At 43.9% G+C, this 18,969-nt stretch overlaps 1 protein-coding gene across 2 annotated transcripts; it reads right to left on the bottom strand.

The window, feature by feature from the left end:
- Positions 1–1,687: 1,687 nt before the first annotated feature.
- timeless (timeless circadian clock) lies at positions 1,688–18,046 on the bottom strand. 2 transcript variants are annotated; one of them, XM_083668335.1, is made up of 31 exons: positions 17,946–18,046; positions 15,142–15,199; positions 14,831–14,965; positions 14,530–14,683; positions 14,100–14,214; positions 13,784–13,846; positions 13,397–13,498; positions 12,933–13,088; positions 12,661–12,794; positions 12,137–12,224; positions 11,678–11,854; positions 11,255–11,472; positions 11,005–11,108; positions 10,717–10,886; positions 10,329–10,448; positions 9,821–9,972; positions 9,512–9,609; positions 9,256–9,379; positions 8,859–9,060; positions 8,474–8,613; positions 8,283–8,368; positions 7,953–8,076; positions 7,647–7,729; positions 7,272–7,426; positions 6,762–6,993; positions 6,529–6,597; positions 6,101–6,219; positions 5,580–5,808; positions 2,674–2,719; positions 2,517–2,578; positions 1,688–2,326 (listed from the first exon to the last, which is right to left on the bottom strand). In XM_083668335.1, the coding sequence occupies exons 3-31, from the start codon at positions 14,925–14,927 to the stop codon at positions 2,202–2,204; spliced, it is 3,744 nt and encodes a 1,247-aa protein (XP_083524461.1). In that variant the 5' UTR covers positions 14,928–14,965; positions 15,142–15,199; positions 17,946–18,046; the 3' UTR covers positions 1,688–2,201. The 2 variants fall into 2 exon arrangements, with proteins under 2 accessions (XP_083524461.1, XP_083524460.1); XM_083668334.1 differs by lacking the exon at positions 17,946–18,046 and adding an exon at positions 17,360–17,412.
- Positions 18,047–18,969: the final 923 nt, after the last annotated feature.

The raw sequence follows: 18,969 nt of genomic DNA, 5'->3' as shown, positions 1-18,969 counted from the left end.
GCTTTCAAACACATTAGGAATTGGGTCAAAGCAGTACACTCTGAGAACCACCTGTGCTTAGAACATTGCATTTTAAGTCATAATCCTCACATTTCCCTTAAAGATCAAGTAAATGAAAACGTAGCCCACATTTACATTGATATATTTATCAAGGTGATGTGTAGTATCACATTATACAGTATTTTACTGTATAAGGTGTTGTCATTAAATAATGTAATCTAATCTGTCACCATCTGCCATGACAGACAGGCAGCATGACGAGACGAAGAGTCTGTAGTGCGTTGGGGACGAGGGAGCAGTGCTCTGTACACACATGGCACACATATGGGTACCAAGGAAATGGGGGATTTGATGTGTGCCATGTTTACAATCATTATGTTGACTGGAGGTGCAGAGGCTTTGAACTGCCCTATAAAACCCCAGCTCTGGAAGATGGTAGGTAAGCGTAAATGAGGAGTCCGTTAGCAAAATAAACTTTGGGCATTACCTTCTTACACCACAGAATACGAATATAAAATTGACCTAACAAAAATGTTCCCCCATATCCATATCTCTCCCCAGGCTGACTACGGTTAAGACATCCGTTTTGATATGAAAGAGACACAAATATGTTTTGAGTTATACACTGAAATACACTTTTTTTCTAAAAGTGTAACAAACCAATATGTCAAAAAAGGAAATGTCGTACAGTATGGAATGTTACAGGTTCTCTACATGACTTAGACTCAAAACTCTAAAATCTTTAGCTTTCACTGTCTAGTATTCGGGTACACTCTAAAAAGACACAACTTGTGTTTGTATTTGTACGGGCCCAGGCCACTCCCATACCTCTCCCTCTCCTCCTTGGGATTGTGGGATAGGGGGCTAACCGGATGCTGGCGACAGGAAGTGGCTAACACAGTCCAGATGTGGGGACCACCCCCGCCGCAGCTGGGAAAGGTGGGAAACCTCGGGCTTCAATTGTAAACAGACTGGGATCCCTCTAAACCCACCCACTTTCCTCCCTCTTCCCTGCAGATTTGGGGTCAGGGTAAACAGAGAATGTGTACATTGAGACAGAGCAGAGTGAGAGAAAAGAAAATGAATCAATTATTCCACATCTAATCTCATTAAGATTGGATATTGCACAAGTGGATACAAAATGGTAGTCAAAACTGTGATCTTGAAGAGAAATACATTTGTCCATGACTTCAGTTCTCAAGTGCAAAAGAGATAGGACAGGAACATTATATTGCCATTTCATGCAATTAAATATTTCAAGTTTTTCCCCTGAACAAATCAAACAGGAAATTGAAGGTTGGTTGTTGGCGAAGTTAATCTACTGTAATGTGCCCCCTAGTGGTGAAAGGCAAGGTGATAGTCTGTCAGCATGAGTTGATATGGAACTGTAAATTTACAACAAACTTCACTCAATTTCATAACATTGTTTATTTATTCATCAACATGCACAGTATGTTTGAGCCTGAACTCTGAAAACTACAGTTTAAGCACAAATAGCCCAAAACAGGGATAAATGTTAACCAGAAATCTGCCGATTATATACCTGCAGTTTTTATACTTGGGTATAAAAAGTATAACCTAGTTTGAGGTAACACTTCCCAAAACCAGGGCATGAACAACAATGCCTGTATTGCCTGGTTCTTTGACATACATACAGAACAATAATAAAAAAGAGAAAGAATGAAGATTCTTTTTTTTTTTCTTTTCAAAGACCTTGCTGCCAAAAGAGAGAGAGAAATACTTGCCCCCACCATGGTGGTTGTTTTTATACTGACAGAGGTATTTGACATGAAAACAGCTGTTTTTACAGTGGGACTAGAACTGGGTAGCATTGCTTAACCTCAATCACAAGACGCCTTCTCATCCATTCCTTACAACAACGATGAAACAAATGTATGTATTATATTCCTTAGCATGAGCCTAAACTGGGCTACAATATTTTTCCCATTGGTCAGTCCAGGCACCATGGGAGGAGTCAGCATCATGTTTTACTAAGAGGGCTTCCTCGACACCCCAAGCTCACTCTCTCTGGTCTTTGGGCTTTCCCTGAGAAGGCATACCCTCCTCTGAGAAATATTTGGTAAGGGCAGTGGTTCATGCTCCCAAACCTCCTCAGTCTTCACTCCCTACACACAGCCCTGTTGATGTGTGGTGTGGTGGTGTCTGTCGCCTCGACCAAACACAAGACTTCTCCTCTCATCTTAATCTTCCTCGTCATCATCAATTAGGACCCTCTGTCGTCGGCGCTTGGCAGGGGCAGAGTAAGCCTCCCCGTCCGAGTTAGCATCCCCATCACCCCCCTTATCCTTCGTGGTGGGGGGGTCCTCTGTCAGGAGAAGAGGGAGCATTGTAAGCAAAGTCCTTTGAATGTCATGATTCCATAGCCTGGGTGCCAGTCTGTTGCACTTGAGTCTACTTAAGGCAACAAGAAAGGCCAAATCAGAAACTAGACTGGCACCCAGGATATGATTTCTAGCTAGTGGACGAAACGGCAAAATGTTAGGCTTCTACAATACCTTTCTCCTCATCACTGTCCAACATTCGGCTTCTCTTTGTGGAGGTCTTTTCTAGTGGGGATCTGGAATGGAGAGGAGGGAATCACAGTCAGGGGATTGAACAGACATATGGTACTGTGGCTTTAGTAATTAAAACAGGAAAATATGAATGTCTCACCTCTGAGTTGCACTGTCTGAATCTACATCCTCAACAGGGATGAAATCTATGGAGTAATAGAGAAGAACAATTCATTGTCACTTGTGTATGGTTTAGTTGTTTCTAAATATGTTAAAATCTGTATTATCAAAGTATCTGCAGTATTTGTTTTGTTTTTTTATTACCAAAACTTTACCCAAACTTAATCAAACACATTAAATACAGTAAAACGTTGTGCCCCATAGATGATGTAGCGCCCCCACTCGTGTGAAAAAGACGCATTACTGCTTATTTAATTCATTATGAGTCTTGCTTCTTACAGGTTTGCCCACGGATTTGAGGTAAGCTGAAAAGTTACCAGAGCTTGTATTGCTTATTTGATTCATTTCCAAGGATTTGACTGTATTACTTGACAAGAGTTAATTGGCCAAAAGGTAGTCTGGAGGTGCGCTCTCCTCTTTGCATCCTATTAAGCAGTTTTTATTGATAACAACCCATCACTTTAGCCGCACCATCACAAGACTAATCGGCGTCACCTTGACACTCCTAAACAATCTCTATGGCAACACGCATCATTCCCCCCCAAGTTCCATCAAAGCTGTCCCAGTGGTGACAGAGATAAAGCGTGTGCCATACGAACAGACAGAGACCGATCCATAGTCCCCTCCCCGATTTCATCGTGGGGGACGATTAACTATTGATGGCATTCACATCAATAGCACCACAGACTAGTGTCAGTAGTGACCATTGAGGACACCTTACATGGTTTTAAATTTCCTCTTAAATAATCTCTGATTGCCTCTGTAGTACTAGTATTGTGCATGGCTACTCAAAGGCTTCTAATGTTTGTTAATCACCACTCACAGTCCAAAAATGATATTCTGAAGTAGCTCTGACTCAGTTGATATATTTGTGACTTGAACAACAGTGAAATTTCAAACTCTGAAACAATATTTTGAATTCAATTCTGTGCCGAGCTCTTAATGGAGTACACCATCATAAGACTTTGAGACTGAGTTTTTTTTTATTTTATTTTTTTATTATTTTATTCAAGATATTATGATCATTGGTTTGAGGCCTTTTGGTGAGGGTGTGGCTCTTCACTTCAAGCAAATCTGGTTGATATTCCTCTCTCATACCCCACTCCATCTTCCACACTCTTAGCTCATGCACTCCTAACCCTCAGCAGCTCCTTGGCCCTCTGCTCACACAGGGTCACAATATCCCGGTTTCTCTGCTGTCCATTCAATTGGCTCAGCTCCTGGACCACATTGTCCAGTTTGTCCGTCAGGTGGTTGAGCTTTAGGGCCACATTGTTCAAGTCCTCCGCTGGCCCCCGCCTCTCCTTCCCTACATAAATATCACTCTGGGTAGAGATTGGCTGAACTTTGCCCAGGACCTCTGGTCTGTCTCCAACAGCAATCTTTTGGTCCCGGGAGGACCCATCTAGTTTCTTATACAGCTGCCCCTTGATATTCTGAAATGGATGGGGCTTTCCATCTGGCCTGTGGGACGCAAATGACTCCTTCTTGGTTATAGCTGGTGGCTTCTTACACTCAGCAACTTGACTGATACTCTTCGAGGCGCCAACTCTGATGGGAGGCAGTGGCTTGTTGCCACAGCTTGTTTTGCTCAATTTTCCAGTTGGTCTGGAGGCAGGGAGGGTGACATCTTTATCCTTGCATGTTTTGCTGCCATTTTTCACAAGGGCATTAATGGGGGCTTTCAGCTGTAGAGGCTTCATTTTGGGGACAGTGTCCTCCCTCTCACTCTCTGCGTTAGCCATTGGATTGTTCTTTAGCAGTTTTTCCATCCTGAGGACAGGGGAGTTCATCAGCACAGGGATTCTTGAGGGTGGATGTTGGGTCGTAGAGACCGTCTGGTTCAACACAGGGAGTTTTGAGGGTGGATGTTGGGTGGCAGAAACCTTCTGGTTCAGCACAGGGAGTCTTGAGGGTGGATGTTGGGTGGAAGAGACCTTCTGGTTCAGCACAGGGACTTCCTGTCGGTCTCTGTCCTTCCTCTCACTCTCTGTATTAGACACTAGATTCTTTTTGAGCAGTTTATACTTTGTGAGGACAGGGCAGTTCAGCACAGCGATTCTTACGGGTGGATGTTGGATGGTAGAGACCTTCTGGTCCAGCACAGGGAGTCTTGATGGTGGATGTTGGGTGTTAAGGACCTTTTGGTCCAGCACAGGCAGCATGGTGCTCTGGGACCGAGGTGGTGGAGCATTCCGAGGTAGGTCTGCAACATCATGGTCCACTGCTGGACTTCGAAGATTCTCCAGCTGCAATAGTCTTTCCTCCATCCATAAAATCGCCGCTGTCTTTTCCTGCAATTCCTCCTGCAATATGCGATTTTGGTCCACAAGTTCTATGTAGCCTTTCTGATAATCCATTCTCTTCTGCTGAGTATCTTTGCTCAAGTGGGTCTTTCACTTTCAGTTGTCAACCACATAATGACTATATCAGAATGTTTCAAATGTCATGATCAATTACAACATTGTCAATGCATTGTGTTGGTCTTGTGATGTCATAATGGGCCAATGCACCAAAGTTGCCCATTATTGTTTTAATAGAGCTAGAATGTTCAGCACCATAGAACATTGCTGTTTCCATGGAAATTAATAAACTATTTATATCAAATCAATTGTATGATATCTTATGGTTGTTTCCACAAATATATGGACATAATGCAGCATACCCATTTTCAAATGCTAGTTGTTTGACTTGAAGTCCCACAGTCAACTTCTGTAAGGGTCCAACTATCTCAAAGATAAAATAAACTTTCTTCATATTTTCCCTATATATCTACTAGCAACAACCTTTATGGATAATTTGTAAATTAACTCTGTTGACCCTGGTGTTTTATCAAAACAGTTGGACAAAGGGTGATTTAACGAAGAATGCCTTTTATCTACAGACCTGTGTGCTCAGCTGTGGGATGTTTCCTCTTGCGCGCCAGAAGAAGTGCCCTAATGGCCTGGGCCCTCTGTTCATGGGAGTCTGTCTCCACCAGGTGCTCCTGGACGGGGCTCCCAGGCTGCTCTGCCCCCTCTCCCCCTGATGGTGCCTCTTCACTAGGGCACAGGGCTGCAGCCGCCCCCCTCAGCTGGGATGGGCTCATCTTCACTGGGATCCTCCAGAATGTCTCCTGATCACCAAACATAAACATCATATGTATAGGCAATGAGAATCTTGAAAAGTGCTAAAAAAAACAACAACTTTGGAGCGATAGAATTATAAAAAGGCACCAACGGTTTGTGACATCTTAGTGGTTCATAATCATCATCATCATCATCTTTTTCACATGAATACCTTTTAGAGGTTTTGAGGCTTTTCACAGTTGTTACAGATTAGCAAATTAAGTATGACAAAATACAATCATATCTTAGCGTTTTGGAGTATAACGGACACGTACAACTTTGGTCCCTCCTAAGACCCACCTGCTCGTCGGCAGGTGCTCGGACCCCCAGTTTCCGTATTAACATCTTGAAGCTCTTATTCTCCATGGCATTCTCGTTCTCCTCCGTCAGAGGGACAAGAGCCACAGGTTGAGACAAGCCTGGTGACCAAGTCACATGTTAATACAGAAAGATACAGCAACATCTACAGGATACAAAAATGTCCTCTCCTGTTAATAATAATAATAATAATAATAATAATAACAACAATAACAATCCTTCCTTCCTCTAGCTTTGTGACTGCCAATGGCACCTGGTCCTAGCATAGATTTTTTCCCTATGATGGCGGATGTATAGATGATTCACTTACTTTAGACAAATGTACTTGTAAGTCGCTTGGATAAAAGCGTCTGCTAAGCGTCTGTCAAGAATTTAAAAATGTTTCTCTAAACACTTCAGAGTGCACTCACCTTCTTCTTCACGGTCGTCTGCTGTTCTGTTCAGGCAGTTCTGTAGCCACAACAGGGGTCCTGACATACCTGTTATGAAAGAATAAAGTTTAGGAAAATTAATCAACTATTCATACTTTGTAACCAAGTGAAATCAATTGTATTAGCGTGTTGTGTTAGATAGAAATTGAGAAGAGTACATTTGTAGGAGGGTTCTGTAACAAAAACTTACAGTAACCCTGCTGTGTTCTCACCTTCCTGCCGTAGAGTGTGTACCATGGTCCCCACACCGGCATTCTTCTCCAACGTGCCCCTCCTTTTCCTCCCTCCATCACCTGACACCTCCCTCTCCTGCTCCTCACCCTCCTCCTCACTGTCCTCAGAGTTAACTTGCTCCTCCTCCTCCTCCTCCTCCTCTTCTTCATCTCTGTCCATAGGCTCCTCTGTTTGACCTCGAGTGAGGTCAGCAAGGAACTCCTCTTCAGTCTGTCACAGGGGAAGAATTTATGATACCTCTTTTACGAGTAAAGAGTGAAACATGGACAGAGTGTACTCAACTCTTCCATAAAGCTATAAGTTACTCTTTAGGTTAATCACTACAGTGCCTACTAACATGCCTAATACCTAAAACCTAAGCTACTTTAAAGTAAAATATCCATCCCCACATAAGATTGTTACATACCTGGCATCATCAAATGTTCTTATTTCCAGGCCAGACCAAAGGTTGCACCATAGCAATCAGAGCAAAAGAGGTTTCCCCTTACCATTTCCTTTCCATTGCTCTTCCCCGGAGCATTGCGGCGCCTTTTCTTGTAGAGTTCCCGTCTGTCAGACACCACGCCCAGGCTGAGTAGCTTATCCACGACACGGGCACGGGAACGCTTAGCGGTCACCTTCTTCAGGATGTTCCCCAGCACGTCTACAGGAATACGGAGAGCATTATTACCATGGACACAAGGAATAGCCAAGTATTACAATCAGCATGGACAACGGAGGGCAGCATTTTGGGACTATTTTGGTTTCAGGTGTTTTAATGGCTCATAATGAAATTATAATGGCTTCAAAAATGTATACTTCAAGCACTGTGACAAAAGGCGGATTCAAATGGAGGTCAATAGTCCTCTTGTCTAAGAACATACCATCAGAGTCTCTGTACTCCTCAAACAGCATCTGCAGTTCCTCCTCCTGGTCCTCAGTCCACAGTACGATCCGAGTGCCTTTCCTACAGGAGGAGGTCGAGGCTACGGGTTAGGCTCTGTATTTACATTTAGGGGTCCTTCCTATATCTCAACAAATATTTAACATGTGATGTCAGTATGTAAAATCGGGTGGCAAGTGCTTGTGGACTAAGGGTAGAGCCCTAACTTGAGTCCTGTCCTGAGTGCACAAATCTTCTATTGACATCAATGCAAAAATCAACAATAATGCCCTTTCAAGTCACTGACTTCTGCTTCTTCAGGTCTTTGACGCTGTCCACCAGGCCCATCTGCACCATATGCACCACCACCTGCCGACGTGTACGGGTGCTGTTGCTTAGCAACGGCAGCAGAGTCTCCACTAGGTCTGGCACTGTGGGCATGAGTCAGAGACATTTACATCTATGGCATTCAGCAGACACCTTTATCCAAAGCAAACACATTTGTCTACGCAAGTGAATAATCTATCCATCAGTCATCATAAGAAAGAGTAACAGAGGTAGGTAACACAATAAAACAGGGTGAAAGGATTTGAGATTAAAGGGTCATGAAAGGGGTGGTGATGTAATTGTCATTTACCTCCAGAGTCATGGTGCTCCTCGTAAAGCTTACGCAGCTCCTCCTCTTCCTCGGGAGTCCATGTTGCTATTTTGTTTGACCCCTCTCTGAGTCCAACAGGAGAACAGGATAGACATTTTTAAAATGGAAGACTTCAAAAACATACCACAGAGTTCAAATATATAAAGACACGCAGCCCCACACCCACATACCCTTCTTTGTTGTAGCCCTCTGTCATTTCACGCACTGCTCCAACATTCTTCCAGAACAGCAGCTCTACATACGCCTTGTTGTTCCGTGTTGCAAGTGCAAAGAAACGGCTCAGCACAAACTTAGCAAAGGTCACCAGCTCCTGTCGGGGGAGAGAGAGCGAGTTTGAACTCATGTCAATGCAGATTTGCACAAAGTATTAAGTTAGGATTCAGCCCTACTATTAGCAGTAATGAAAAATGATGTTTTGACATTTCATCTGGTAACAATTCACTTAAAAATGGCAACAAATCTATATGTCCAGATGTCCCCCATGTGTGACATTCCATTAAAGAGCACCCTGGAATGCAGCTATCCACTCCCATGGCCTGAGGTGGTGTACTGTACCTTGTACGCAGCGGCAGCGGGATCGCCCAGGATCTTGTTGAAGAGGCAAAAGACTGAGAGCTGGAAGAGCAGGGCCTCCATCTTGAGGTCAACAGCAAGGCGGTGCAGCATACGTGCGATGCAGTGGTTGGTGTGTGGGGTATTCTGGGAGTAAGTCTTCAGCATGTGCAGGTATGGACGCACAATGTTGGGGTTGGCAAACCTGCAAGGGAGAATGGACGGAGTAGGCCTTCAGTGAGGTCACAGAGCAGCTGAGATTTGTCGTCATCTATATTCTGTCCTATCAAAATTGTGTCATATTATTTCTAGTTTATCAGGAGAGGAGCACTGAGGAATCGTTGGCCTATCTGATTTAGACTGTTAGAATGACAAATGAAAACGTATTTATTTCCCACACCTTTTGATGAACTCTAGGAAATTGAACTCCTGCTCAGACACGCGTACACACTCCAACTCTTCCTCCTCCTCCAACTCTGCCGCTCCATCCTCTTCCTCCATACCAGGATCAGGGGGAGGAGGCCCTGAAAAAGAAAAAGGTCTCTTAATCTGCCTTATTAGTGCATCCAACAATTTTCTACAGTGTGTATACAACAAATACAATGATGTTGGTCTCTAAAGTAGTTCCTACTGTAACTCAAAACATGTAGACTCACTGGGCAGGTTGGCAAAGAGGATCTGCTTGAGGAGCTCCAGTTCCTCTTCTGGCTCCACATCAGCTGAACCAAACACATCTCCTTCTGGCCAAATCTCCCTGTGCATGGAGAGACAGAAAGAAGAATAGCAACAACTATAAGTAATACCATCGATAACTGGTGGATTTATGTGATTTGTTTTACCCCAATGAACACAGAGGGGTACTGTTTTTGAGGTGCTGTAATCATTCAAAGGTTGTCATCACATGATTTTGGTTAGTGATGCCAGTGTGACGAGCAGGGGGGAGTTTGAGATTTAGACACACTGACCTAGCAGCACGTAGCAGGCCCAGAGCCTCAGGTCCCAACTTGGCAATCAGGGCATCCTGCACACGCACCATGGCCTCTGTCCGCTGCTCCTCCAAAGGAGTCTCAGACGTAGCATCAAACGGCACAACGGCCTCCGTCAGAGCCTCCGACAACTACAGCCGGACAGACGGGGAGACTACAATTCAGTCTTCACTCAGATTATCCTGATGGCAGTACTCAGTATAATGTGTATTCTATCCCAGTGGTCACCAATCCTAGCCATGGGGAGCGACAGGGGTGGCAGGCCCAGGCTTAAAACACTTGATTCAAGCAAAAACAGTCTAGAACAAAAGCTTGCATACCCTGAAGCTCTCCGGGGCCAGGTTTGGTGTCAGTGACCTCTGCTCTATCCTAACGATCTCTAAACAGATTAGTAAAACCAAAACAATCTAGAATGGAACCCCAGTCTGATGGAGACAAGCTCCAAGTGTCAACTGTCCCCTTTGCCATGTTTGATTCCCGCAATTACCTGAAACCCTGTGGACCTCAGCTCCTCTGCAACGGCCATCCAGCTCTCCTCTAGGGCCTTAGGAGTGATGTCTACTGCTGAGGGCTTCTTCTTAGGCTTCTTCTTCTTTACCTGCTTCTTCTGCAGGAGATCCAGGGAGGCAATTAAGTTAGAAAACACTGTACTCAGTAGTTACATGTACTGTGCCTAGACCAGACAGTTGCCATTGGAACTGAACTAAATCAATAAAATAAGTATAATAATACGTATCTATTCACTTCACAGTGTATACAATCACATAGCTGTATAAATTAGAATAGGGGTTCTACACTTATATCATCCAAACCATGTGAATTACTATATTGTCCAGGTGTGATGGATGTGCCTTCTCTACAATCCGAGGGCTCACCTGCACCACCAGGTTGTTGCGGCCTTTGCAGAAGCGCTCCAGCATGCGCAGGAAGAGGTGGGTGGACTCCACCAGGTCCTTGAGGAAGGAGCGCGGCTGCTTGGTCTCATCAAACTTCCTGAGCAGGGTCAGGAAAATCTCCCTATACTCCATCAGGTAGAAAATGTTACCTGGAGGGCAGAAAGGAGGACAAGGGAGAGGGTGTTCAGATTAGAGAATTAATAACAAGATGATAAAAAAAAAAAGAAGATGAGTACACAGAGAGAGGTGGTGGTGGCGGCGGCTTACTTTTGATGACGTTGGAACTCTGTCGGATGTTCTCGTCGCGGGAGTGGTCCATCTCATTCACAGTCAGGAGCAACTCCTGGTACGCTTTCAAGGCCAGATGCATCCTGGTCAAATGCACGCACACGCACACGCAAACACACACAGGTTTGAACCCAGACACTCATCTCACAGTCAGTTTAGAGGGCATGTTGGTTGGTTTTTACATTGATAAATCACATTCAGTCTGTCCTGTCCCCAACAGACCCCTCACCTGCGAGACCAGGATGTAGCCTCCTTTTTGTCTGTGAGCATCATCTCATAGTAGTTGGTGATGTTGCGCTCGATAAAGTGGAAGGCACGAATGGACATGGTCTCTGAGACGAGGTCGGCACGGAAACCATTGCCGCGGTTGAAGGACATGAAGAAGCTGAGAGCCCAGAGGAAGTAGGTCTCGTCATGTTGCTGGGCCTGTTCCCGGATCAGACCCTCCTGTGGACCAGACACACAAACTAGCTGTAAGCCACTGTGGCAAACTGCTCTGAGATCAGGTCTCTAATGCGACTGGTGTGGTTAAACGGGTCTCAAAATGTGAAGAATGTGATGTCTGTGCCAACTAAATTATTATTGGGACCATGTGTTTGACCGAATTTGGCCTGCTGTATCTTCATGTGGTATTGAAATGAGACCTGCTTACCTTGACCAGGTACATGAGGTTATTGTAGCAGTTCTCCAGGAAGTCTACGCAGAACTCACGAAGGAAGAGACGCACATTGAGGGCAGAGCGACGTTTGCCATCAGCGTCTTGTGCATGCCGCTTCCGCTTGGGTACGCATCTAACAGCCTTACCTGCGTCATGGGTGTAATTCTTAAACTGGGGAACAAAATGGAAGACACGAGACCAGAAAACTGACATGAGAACAATTTAATTGCTTGACATTTCAGCTTGGGAAAAAAAAAAAAAAAAGATTCATGCAACTTTTTCCATTCAATGCCTTATTTAATTGCATTGACCTTTTCAACAATTCGCGAGATCAAATGTCAGCTGACTGATGATACCATTTAGGGGTTTGGCTCAGGATTGGTGGCCTGCAGTCATGACTGTTTACCATCATACAGACACTCCTGTGGGCCCTTGCGGCACCATCTCACTCACATTATGAAGGCCTCTGTGGTAGATCACATCCTGTTCACCGATTGACTTGAGTCCCTGAACCACGTAGGAGCCCCCAAAGCGAGAGTGCCTGATAAAGAGGGAGAAACCAGTATACAATGACACACATTTCAAAACACACTTCCACTGTGGAATACAAGGGTGGTAATGAGGCTGTCCATAATTCTTACTGCTCTTAGTATTCCGGATTATATCAGATGAAACACTAGAGTAGGCCTATCGCGCTCTCCAATCACTTCCAGGTCAGTGTATTGTGCCTGGCTCCTCTCTATAGAGAGGATGTCTTACCACCTTTAACTGTACTTGGGTCGGTGTAACGGGTGGTGCAATGCATCTACCCTTTTGATTATATAATGTGCCAATATTTCAATTGTATCTTTCAGTATCAAATGTACAATTAGAAACTGAAATTAATATTAAAGTACCTCCTTATAGGCCTGTAAGTCCTGTCTTACAACCTTTAACTGTACTTGGGTCAGTGTATTTACCTGGTTCTGTGTATTTACCTGGTTCCTCTCTGCATAGTGCGGCTGCGTTTCTCCGCTTGCTCTTTCTGCCGCAGTGACTCCAGCTCCGTGGCGTCTTTCTGTTTCTCCTGCGCTGAGCGAGCGTGGCCTGCACTCACCAGGAGCTCTGGCGTCTGTAGGCGGAGAGAGATGGTCAAATTGTCAGATTATAGGCCTTGCACCAAAACATGTATATGAATGGAAAAAGGCTCCTGTATTTAAAACAATGTTTTAATCATGTGGGTCTTCCTCTAACTTTGCGTCTCTCTCACCTGGTCTCTGAACATGAGGGAGATGACCTCCAGCACATGCATGCTCCACTGCTGCTCGCTCTGGGCAGAGGCCAGGAACTTGATCAGGTCGTCTAAACCACTCATGTGGAGGGCCCACAGCAGCTTATCATGCACACTGGCGTCATCATCCACATTCTACAGCCACAAAGGAGAGAAAGGAGGGGTAAGGAGAAGGAGAGAAAGATGGGAAGGGAGATCACAGAGAGGGAAGGGAAATTGGGAGAGGGAAGAGGGATAGAGAAAGGAATAGAGTGTTGGGAGAAAGAGGGAGAGAGCAGGGGAAAGTAAAAGAGAAAAAGAAGGGAAAAGCACAGTGCATTAAGACACCAGACATGTCTTTCTAGACTGCTTGTCTAGAAAGCAAGCATTTACCAAGCATAAAACCACAGCATGAGTAGAGAATGCTCTGAATGAGGTCACAGTGAGCCCCCTGTTGAACTGACCTTCTCCACATAGGGATCAGCAGGGACATGCAGCACATTTCTGACAAGCAGCAGAATCCTCTCTATGAGCAGGTTGTCCTCCTCCTGCCTCTGCTCCCAGTCCTGAAAGTGAGAGAGAGAGACACAGAGATTGAGAGAGAAAAAGAGAAACAGACAGGTGGAGAGAGCTGTTGGGTTAAGATCAGGATCACTTTGAAGGATTGGTGCATTCAGCCAGGCAAATCGTTCACAATGTTGCAAATAGATAGGCAATTTATAGAGCAGTCATCATGACTCCCATTTGTGACAGGCACTCATACCTGGTCTAACATGTTTCTATCTGAGCATTCTGCATTGTTCCACACTCCTTAACTGGCCCCATGGACAGCAGGGCTCTGGAACACTCACCAGTTGCAGCAGGTTGTACAGGGTCTCACTCAGAACGGTAAACACTTTCTCATTGGCAAATGCCTAAGAAGAGGGGGGTTCAATGTCAACTATACACCCATTCAAATCATTATTCAGTCTAAAGCAGAGATTACTTCACTCCTGGAAAGTGGACTAAATTATATCATCATCTTCACTTTAGATAATGCGAAATATTGTAAGCTAAAGCATCATGGTGCAATGCATCTAGCCTTTTGATGATTTAATGTGCCAGTATTTTCATTGTATTTTTCAGTGTCAAATGCACTATTAGAAACTGAAATGAATATTAAAATACCTCCTTATAGGCCTGTAAGTATGACACTATCTGCAGGAAATGATGTCGGACAGCAGGGTCGTCTGGGACTTTCCCAAAGCAGAGCAGTGCAGGTTGGGTAAGATTGACCATAAGCCTGTGAAGTACCAGAGAGGCATCAGCATCAGAACTTGCATTGTTAAAGCACAACACAATATTATTTCACAATATCAAACTGTATGGAAACCATTCCCACAGCTCGATTGGAAAAGAACTGCGTTTCTTTACTGGACCACATTATTCAGAAGCTCTGCTATGCTAACAACAGGTCCAAGGTCAGATCATTAATTCCCCTCATAGTGGGTTAGGATATGGGGTTGGGGTTAATCTGATCCTAGATCAGAGGCATTAGGGGAGGCATCTACCTCCTGAAGACCACAGGATGTGCCACTGATGCTGTCTGTTTGTCTACCTGATGCAGGCGTCAAACAGGGGCTTGTCTTGCCCATGCTGGATGATGATGGGTAACAGGTCGTTCTGGAGTATCTGGCCCGCCCCAAGCTGCTGGCGGATGTCACGCGCATCGTCCTCATGGCGCAGGTATCTGATCAGGTCCTTCACACTCTCTACAGCAGTAAACATGAAGGCAGAAGTTATAACTAAGTCGTAGGCCTAACCCTTTAGTAATAAGGCCCTTTATGGCACAAGACAAACAATAAACAAGTGTTACATATTAAATATACGACACTCCCATTGTAGACAGTGACACTCACCTAGACAGTCGTGCTCTTTGTGGTAGATGTCTCCCTCCAAGTACCCCAGGGCACTGCATGTTGCCAAAAGCTCACAATTCATCATGTACAAGTCCATATATCACCAGCCTGCCTGGGGTGGAAGAGCTGCTGAATCTGACAGGAATAAGGGAGAAATAATGAATCGTGGGTGGTTCCAGGGAGATTCACAGATTCATCTTCTGTGTATAGTACACCCACAAAGGAAAAAATAGGCCATAAATGATGGGCCCACCTAGATAGGCTGGAGCAGAAACAAACAAGAGAGAGAGGTAAAAAAAATTATAATTCACCTGGATCTCAACAGCAGAACTGAGGTCTTCAGACGTCAGTTCATAGGCTGTTCAAAACCTGCAGAGAAGACAAAGTAACAGTCTGGTATAACTACAGGCAGCAATGCATCAGTCAAACAATAGGTAAATGGTAGGCTACAACGTGGTCACAGCCTCAAGGAACAAGCACATTTAAATACGCTGCTTTTAGAGGCATGTCCAATTCCTATTATTGGCAACAAAAGAGCAAATTCAAGTCTGAGACATTGTTGCAAAATGCCACCAGGACAGGACAGGACAGAGACTACTGACCTATTGACCTCTTTATTAACCATGTGACTTGATCGAGGCAGAGGATCACTGAGTTCCCAGTAACAGTCCAGTGACACCATCAGGAAGTGGCATGGTGAGGCAGCCTTATATGGAAGCTCACTCAAGGAACTTTGCTCTCCTATATAGTGTTGGACCATAAGAATGTATATTTCAGAGAGAGAGATTTTGAGCCTCTGACCTGTTCTAGTAACTGAAATCTATAAACGGATCTACTAACATCTTCCTTACCCTGTAGAGCTACCGACAGGAGCACAAAAAAACTACACCATTTGCAATGTGATTCCAATCAGCCCTAGGCTAGTCCGCACACTCATTACAGCAATTGGCTATTTAAAAAACCCTGACTTGAACTCAACTAACCTCTAGAACCACTACACAGACAAAACACAGAGAGGGAGGAGCAAAGGCTGACAAGGACAAACCAATTTCACCTGTCTGCAAATGGGCAGGAGGAAATACAATGACAGGAGAACAAAATGTCACAATTACTGTACATGCAAATCCCCACTCTCTCAGACATGCTTACCGGTAACTGCAGTCCCTTCACACAGAACACACACACTCTGACTTACGAGCATGAACTCCAAGCAGCATATGAAGGCAAACACCCCCCCCCCCCCTTATGAACTCCACAGATACTCCACCTTCAAAAGATGGGCAGATAGGAGGGAAAGATGCAAGCTGTAAGATCCACCATTGCGCAACTGTAACACTTACCCATAATGCCCTGATATTTTAACCTACTTTGCTCAGAGAAAGGATGAACAGGGGTTAGGGCTTTCTCAACTAAACCTCCAGTCATCCTCTTATGAAACCCTGTGCCTGCAGCCCTCTTCTTATGAAACCCTGTGCCTGCAGCCCTCTCAGCTAAAGAAGTGAACAAGAAAAATGGAATGAGACCAATGATGTAACTACTTTAGTAATACGCAAACAAGCGTTGTGTGATTGTGGGGAAATTTACGAAACAGAATCAAGCTGTGAGGTTACACAAGTGAGGCCTGATTCCTATTGAGCTCAACCACTCAACTAGGCCTAGGCCACAAAAGGCAGCAAGAAATGGAGTTACAGATTTAAAGATACCGTAATGCAAGGCCTATTCTGCCAATCAAATACTGGTGGTAGACAGTTTACCTTTATGGGAGTACACACTGTGTTAACCTGAATAGTCATAAGGATACAACAACAGGGCTGTAAATGGTTGATGACCACATTGGACGAAATTACTTGTTGCATAGCCTAATTGTAGTCTTTCGTGGCATTCTTAAATCATGACATACAATAAGGGGGCTTCAAAGGAAAAAGGCACACATTTTGCCAACCATATGACTACGCATCGGTTTGTTTGCAAACAGATTTCCTTCCAAACCCTTGGCAGCAGTATAAAGGAGTCTCCGTAGGCTGGCAGACATAGTAGTAAAAGCCTGCTGGATCTGAGTGAATCAACATCACAAACATTGTACAGTAGCCTTTGTTATACAGTGATCTATTGACAGAATATTTCTCGCCGACTTAAAGTGCGGTACCTTTAAGTCAGAAAAGCTGGCCCGACCGTGTGAGCTCAAGACCAGTGTTCCCGGCATCAGACACCGAGGAACACTTTCCTACACATTTCTAAATGTTGACATGTCGCTAGTTCTTAATGGGTGATACTGCGGACTCCCCCCCCCCACACACACACACAGTCTGAAATTACATTTAGTCTGAAAAGTCAACTGTCAACACAGTTGACTTTTCGTCGTCTCGAAATGTAGAAATGTGATTAGCTAGATTCAATACTGCTGCCTGCAATTGATTTATGTAAGGATAGGAGTCGGACAAAGTGAAATGTACTCAGGACTCCCGTTTTTAGGTTAATCTTGATCTTCGCATGACATGACATCACTCAAAGCGTAATGTGTATACATACCAGATCAAACCAACGTGAAGAAAAACGTTTGCCGTCTAACTTAAGTCTTTCGTAAATCCGCAAGCTAACAATATTTCTTATTATTCCCTGACATTTTCTGCGGCATGATTATCGGTGAGTGTTCAACTCTACTCATCTCAAAAGTCTCGCGCCTAAACTATGGCCGGATGTAGACAAAATGGGTTCGTTCTTAAAGGGGCCGTTTTCAGACACCAGCAGCTAGCTGCATTGGAACGATAACATTCTCAATCATGCATCCATAGGGAAACAATGAAAGGCACGATTGTTACTTATGAAATCAAATAAGATAGATAGCTACTTGCCAAAAGTACTGAATGTATAATGGAAAATGGAGTAAATCAAGCATACAGATGTTATGGCTATTGCTGTGACTTGCCTACGCCTGTTTTTTTGTGAATGCATCAGTCGAGTAGCCGAAATACAAAAGCAAACTAATAGAGAGGCATGTTATTTATAGTCTCCAGATGAGAGACTGCAAAACACAAGTACTGTAGATGAGCAAGGGATTGTGTGCCCGGTATGCATATCACTATAATCAAAGTAGATATTTGTCGTCTCAACATACCTGCTCACTACCAGGTTTAGACCGTTTCAAAGATTGTGACCGTCACTTGTCCAAACATCTTGATTTCTTGTAGCTGATGGCCAAGATATGACTCGATCACCTATTATAAGTCATACAATACTACAATTCTTAGTTTTTGGACTGTTCTAAGATATGATCCGAAGGAGAAGAGATGACGTGTGAATTGGTAATAATGTTAAAATGTTATCAATGTACGACATACACTCTCATTATATGCAGATAGATAACACATATGTAAGTGTGAAATTATGCAGACTTTAATACTGCTTTATGAAATAGTTATGCTGCATGCTACTAACAACTCCTTGATGTACCCCTTCGTAGTTGGTTTGGCTCAAGAGACAGTCAATGTCTGCGTGACCATAGAAATAGAATGAGTAGAACAGAAATGAAAGTATTAAACCTACCATTCATTGTCTTTTCTGATTCAGACGTAGGTGTAATTGTATCTAGGCCCATGCGTAGTGTTGGGTGGAGTACATGTGAAATACAAATAATAATAATAATAATAATAATAATAATAATAATAAAGCTACATAGCTACACAGATTTAGTTTTAGAATTGAATATGCTAATTTAAATCTGAAATTGATAGGAAAGTGTTTTAATCTGTTACTTGGAGTGAATTTGGTTGTATATGAGACAACAAACTGGGTGCCAACTAGGTGCAGCCTTAAAACACAATGAAAGTCAGGCTATTTCACTATGAACACCGGAACATAACAACAATGACTGCTTTGGTCCCTAACTGTATTTTAGTCCCAGTTGCTGGATAAGCACATTAAGAGATTTCCATGGGGGCGTAATGACCAGTCTCAGCATTACTAACCGGAACCGTATTTTGGCCCATGGTGTCTGGTGATTCACTTGCCACTCCCTCACCAGTAGCTTTGTTGTGCATTGACTCACTGTGCTAAATTGTACATATGGTAAATAGTACACCTGTCATGGTAAGATAGCAAAGAGGAAGCATCAGATTACTACTCAGTAGTTGATTCTTTAC

The sequence above is a fragment of the Argentina silus genome, assembly GCF_951799395.1.
Source record: "Argentina silus genome assembly, chromosome: 4".
NCBI classification, from domain to species: Eukaryota; Metazoa; Chordata; class Actinopteri; order Argentiniformes; family Argentinidae; genus Argentina; species Argentina silus.
Note: the sequence above shows the minus strand (reverse complement) of the source record. Positions and strands in the feature narration are given on the sequence as shown.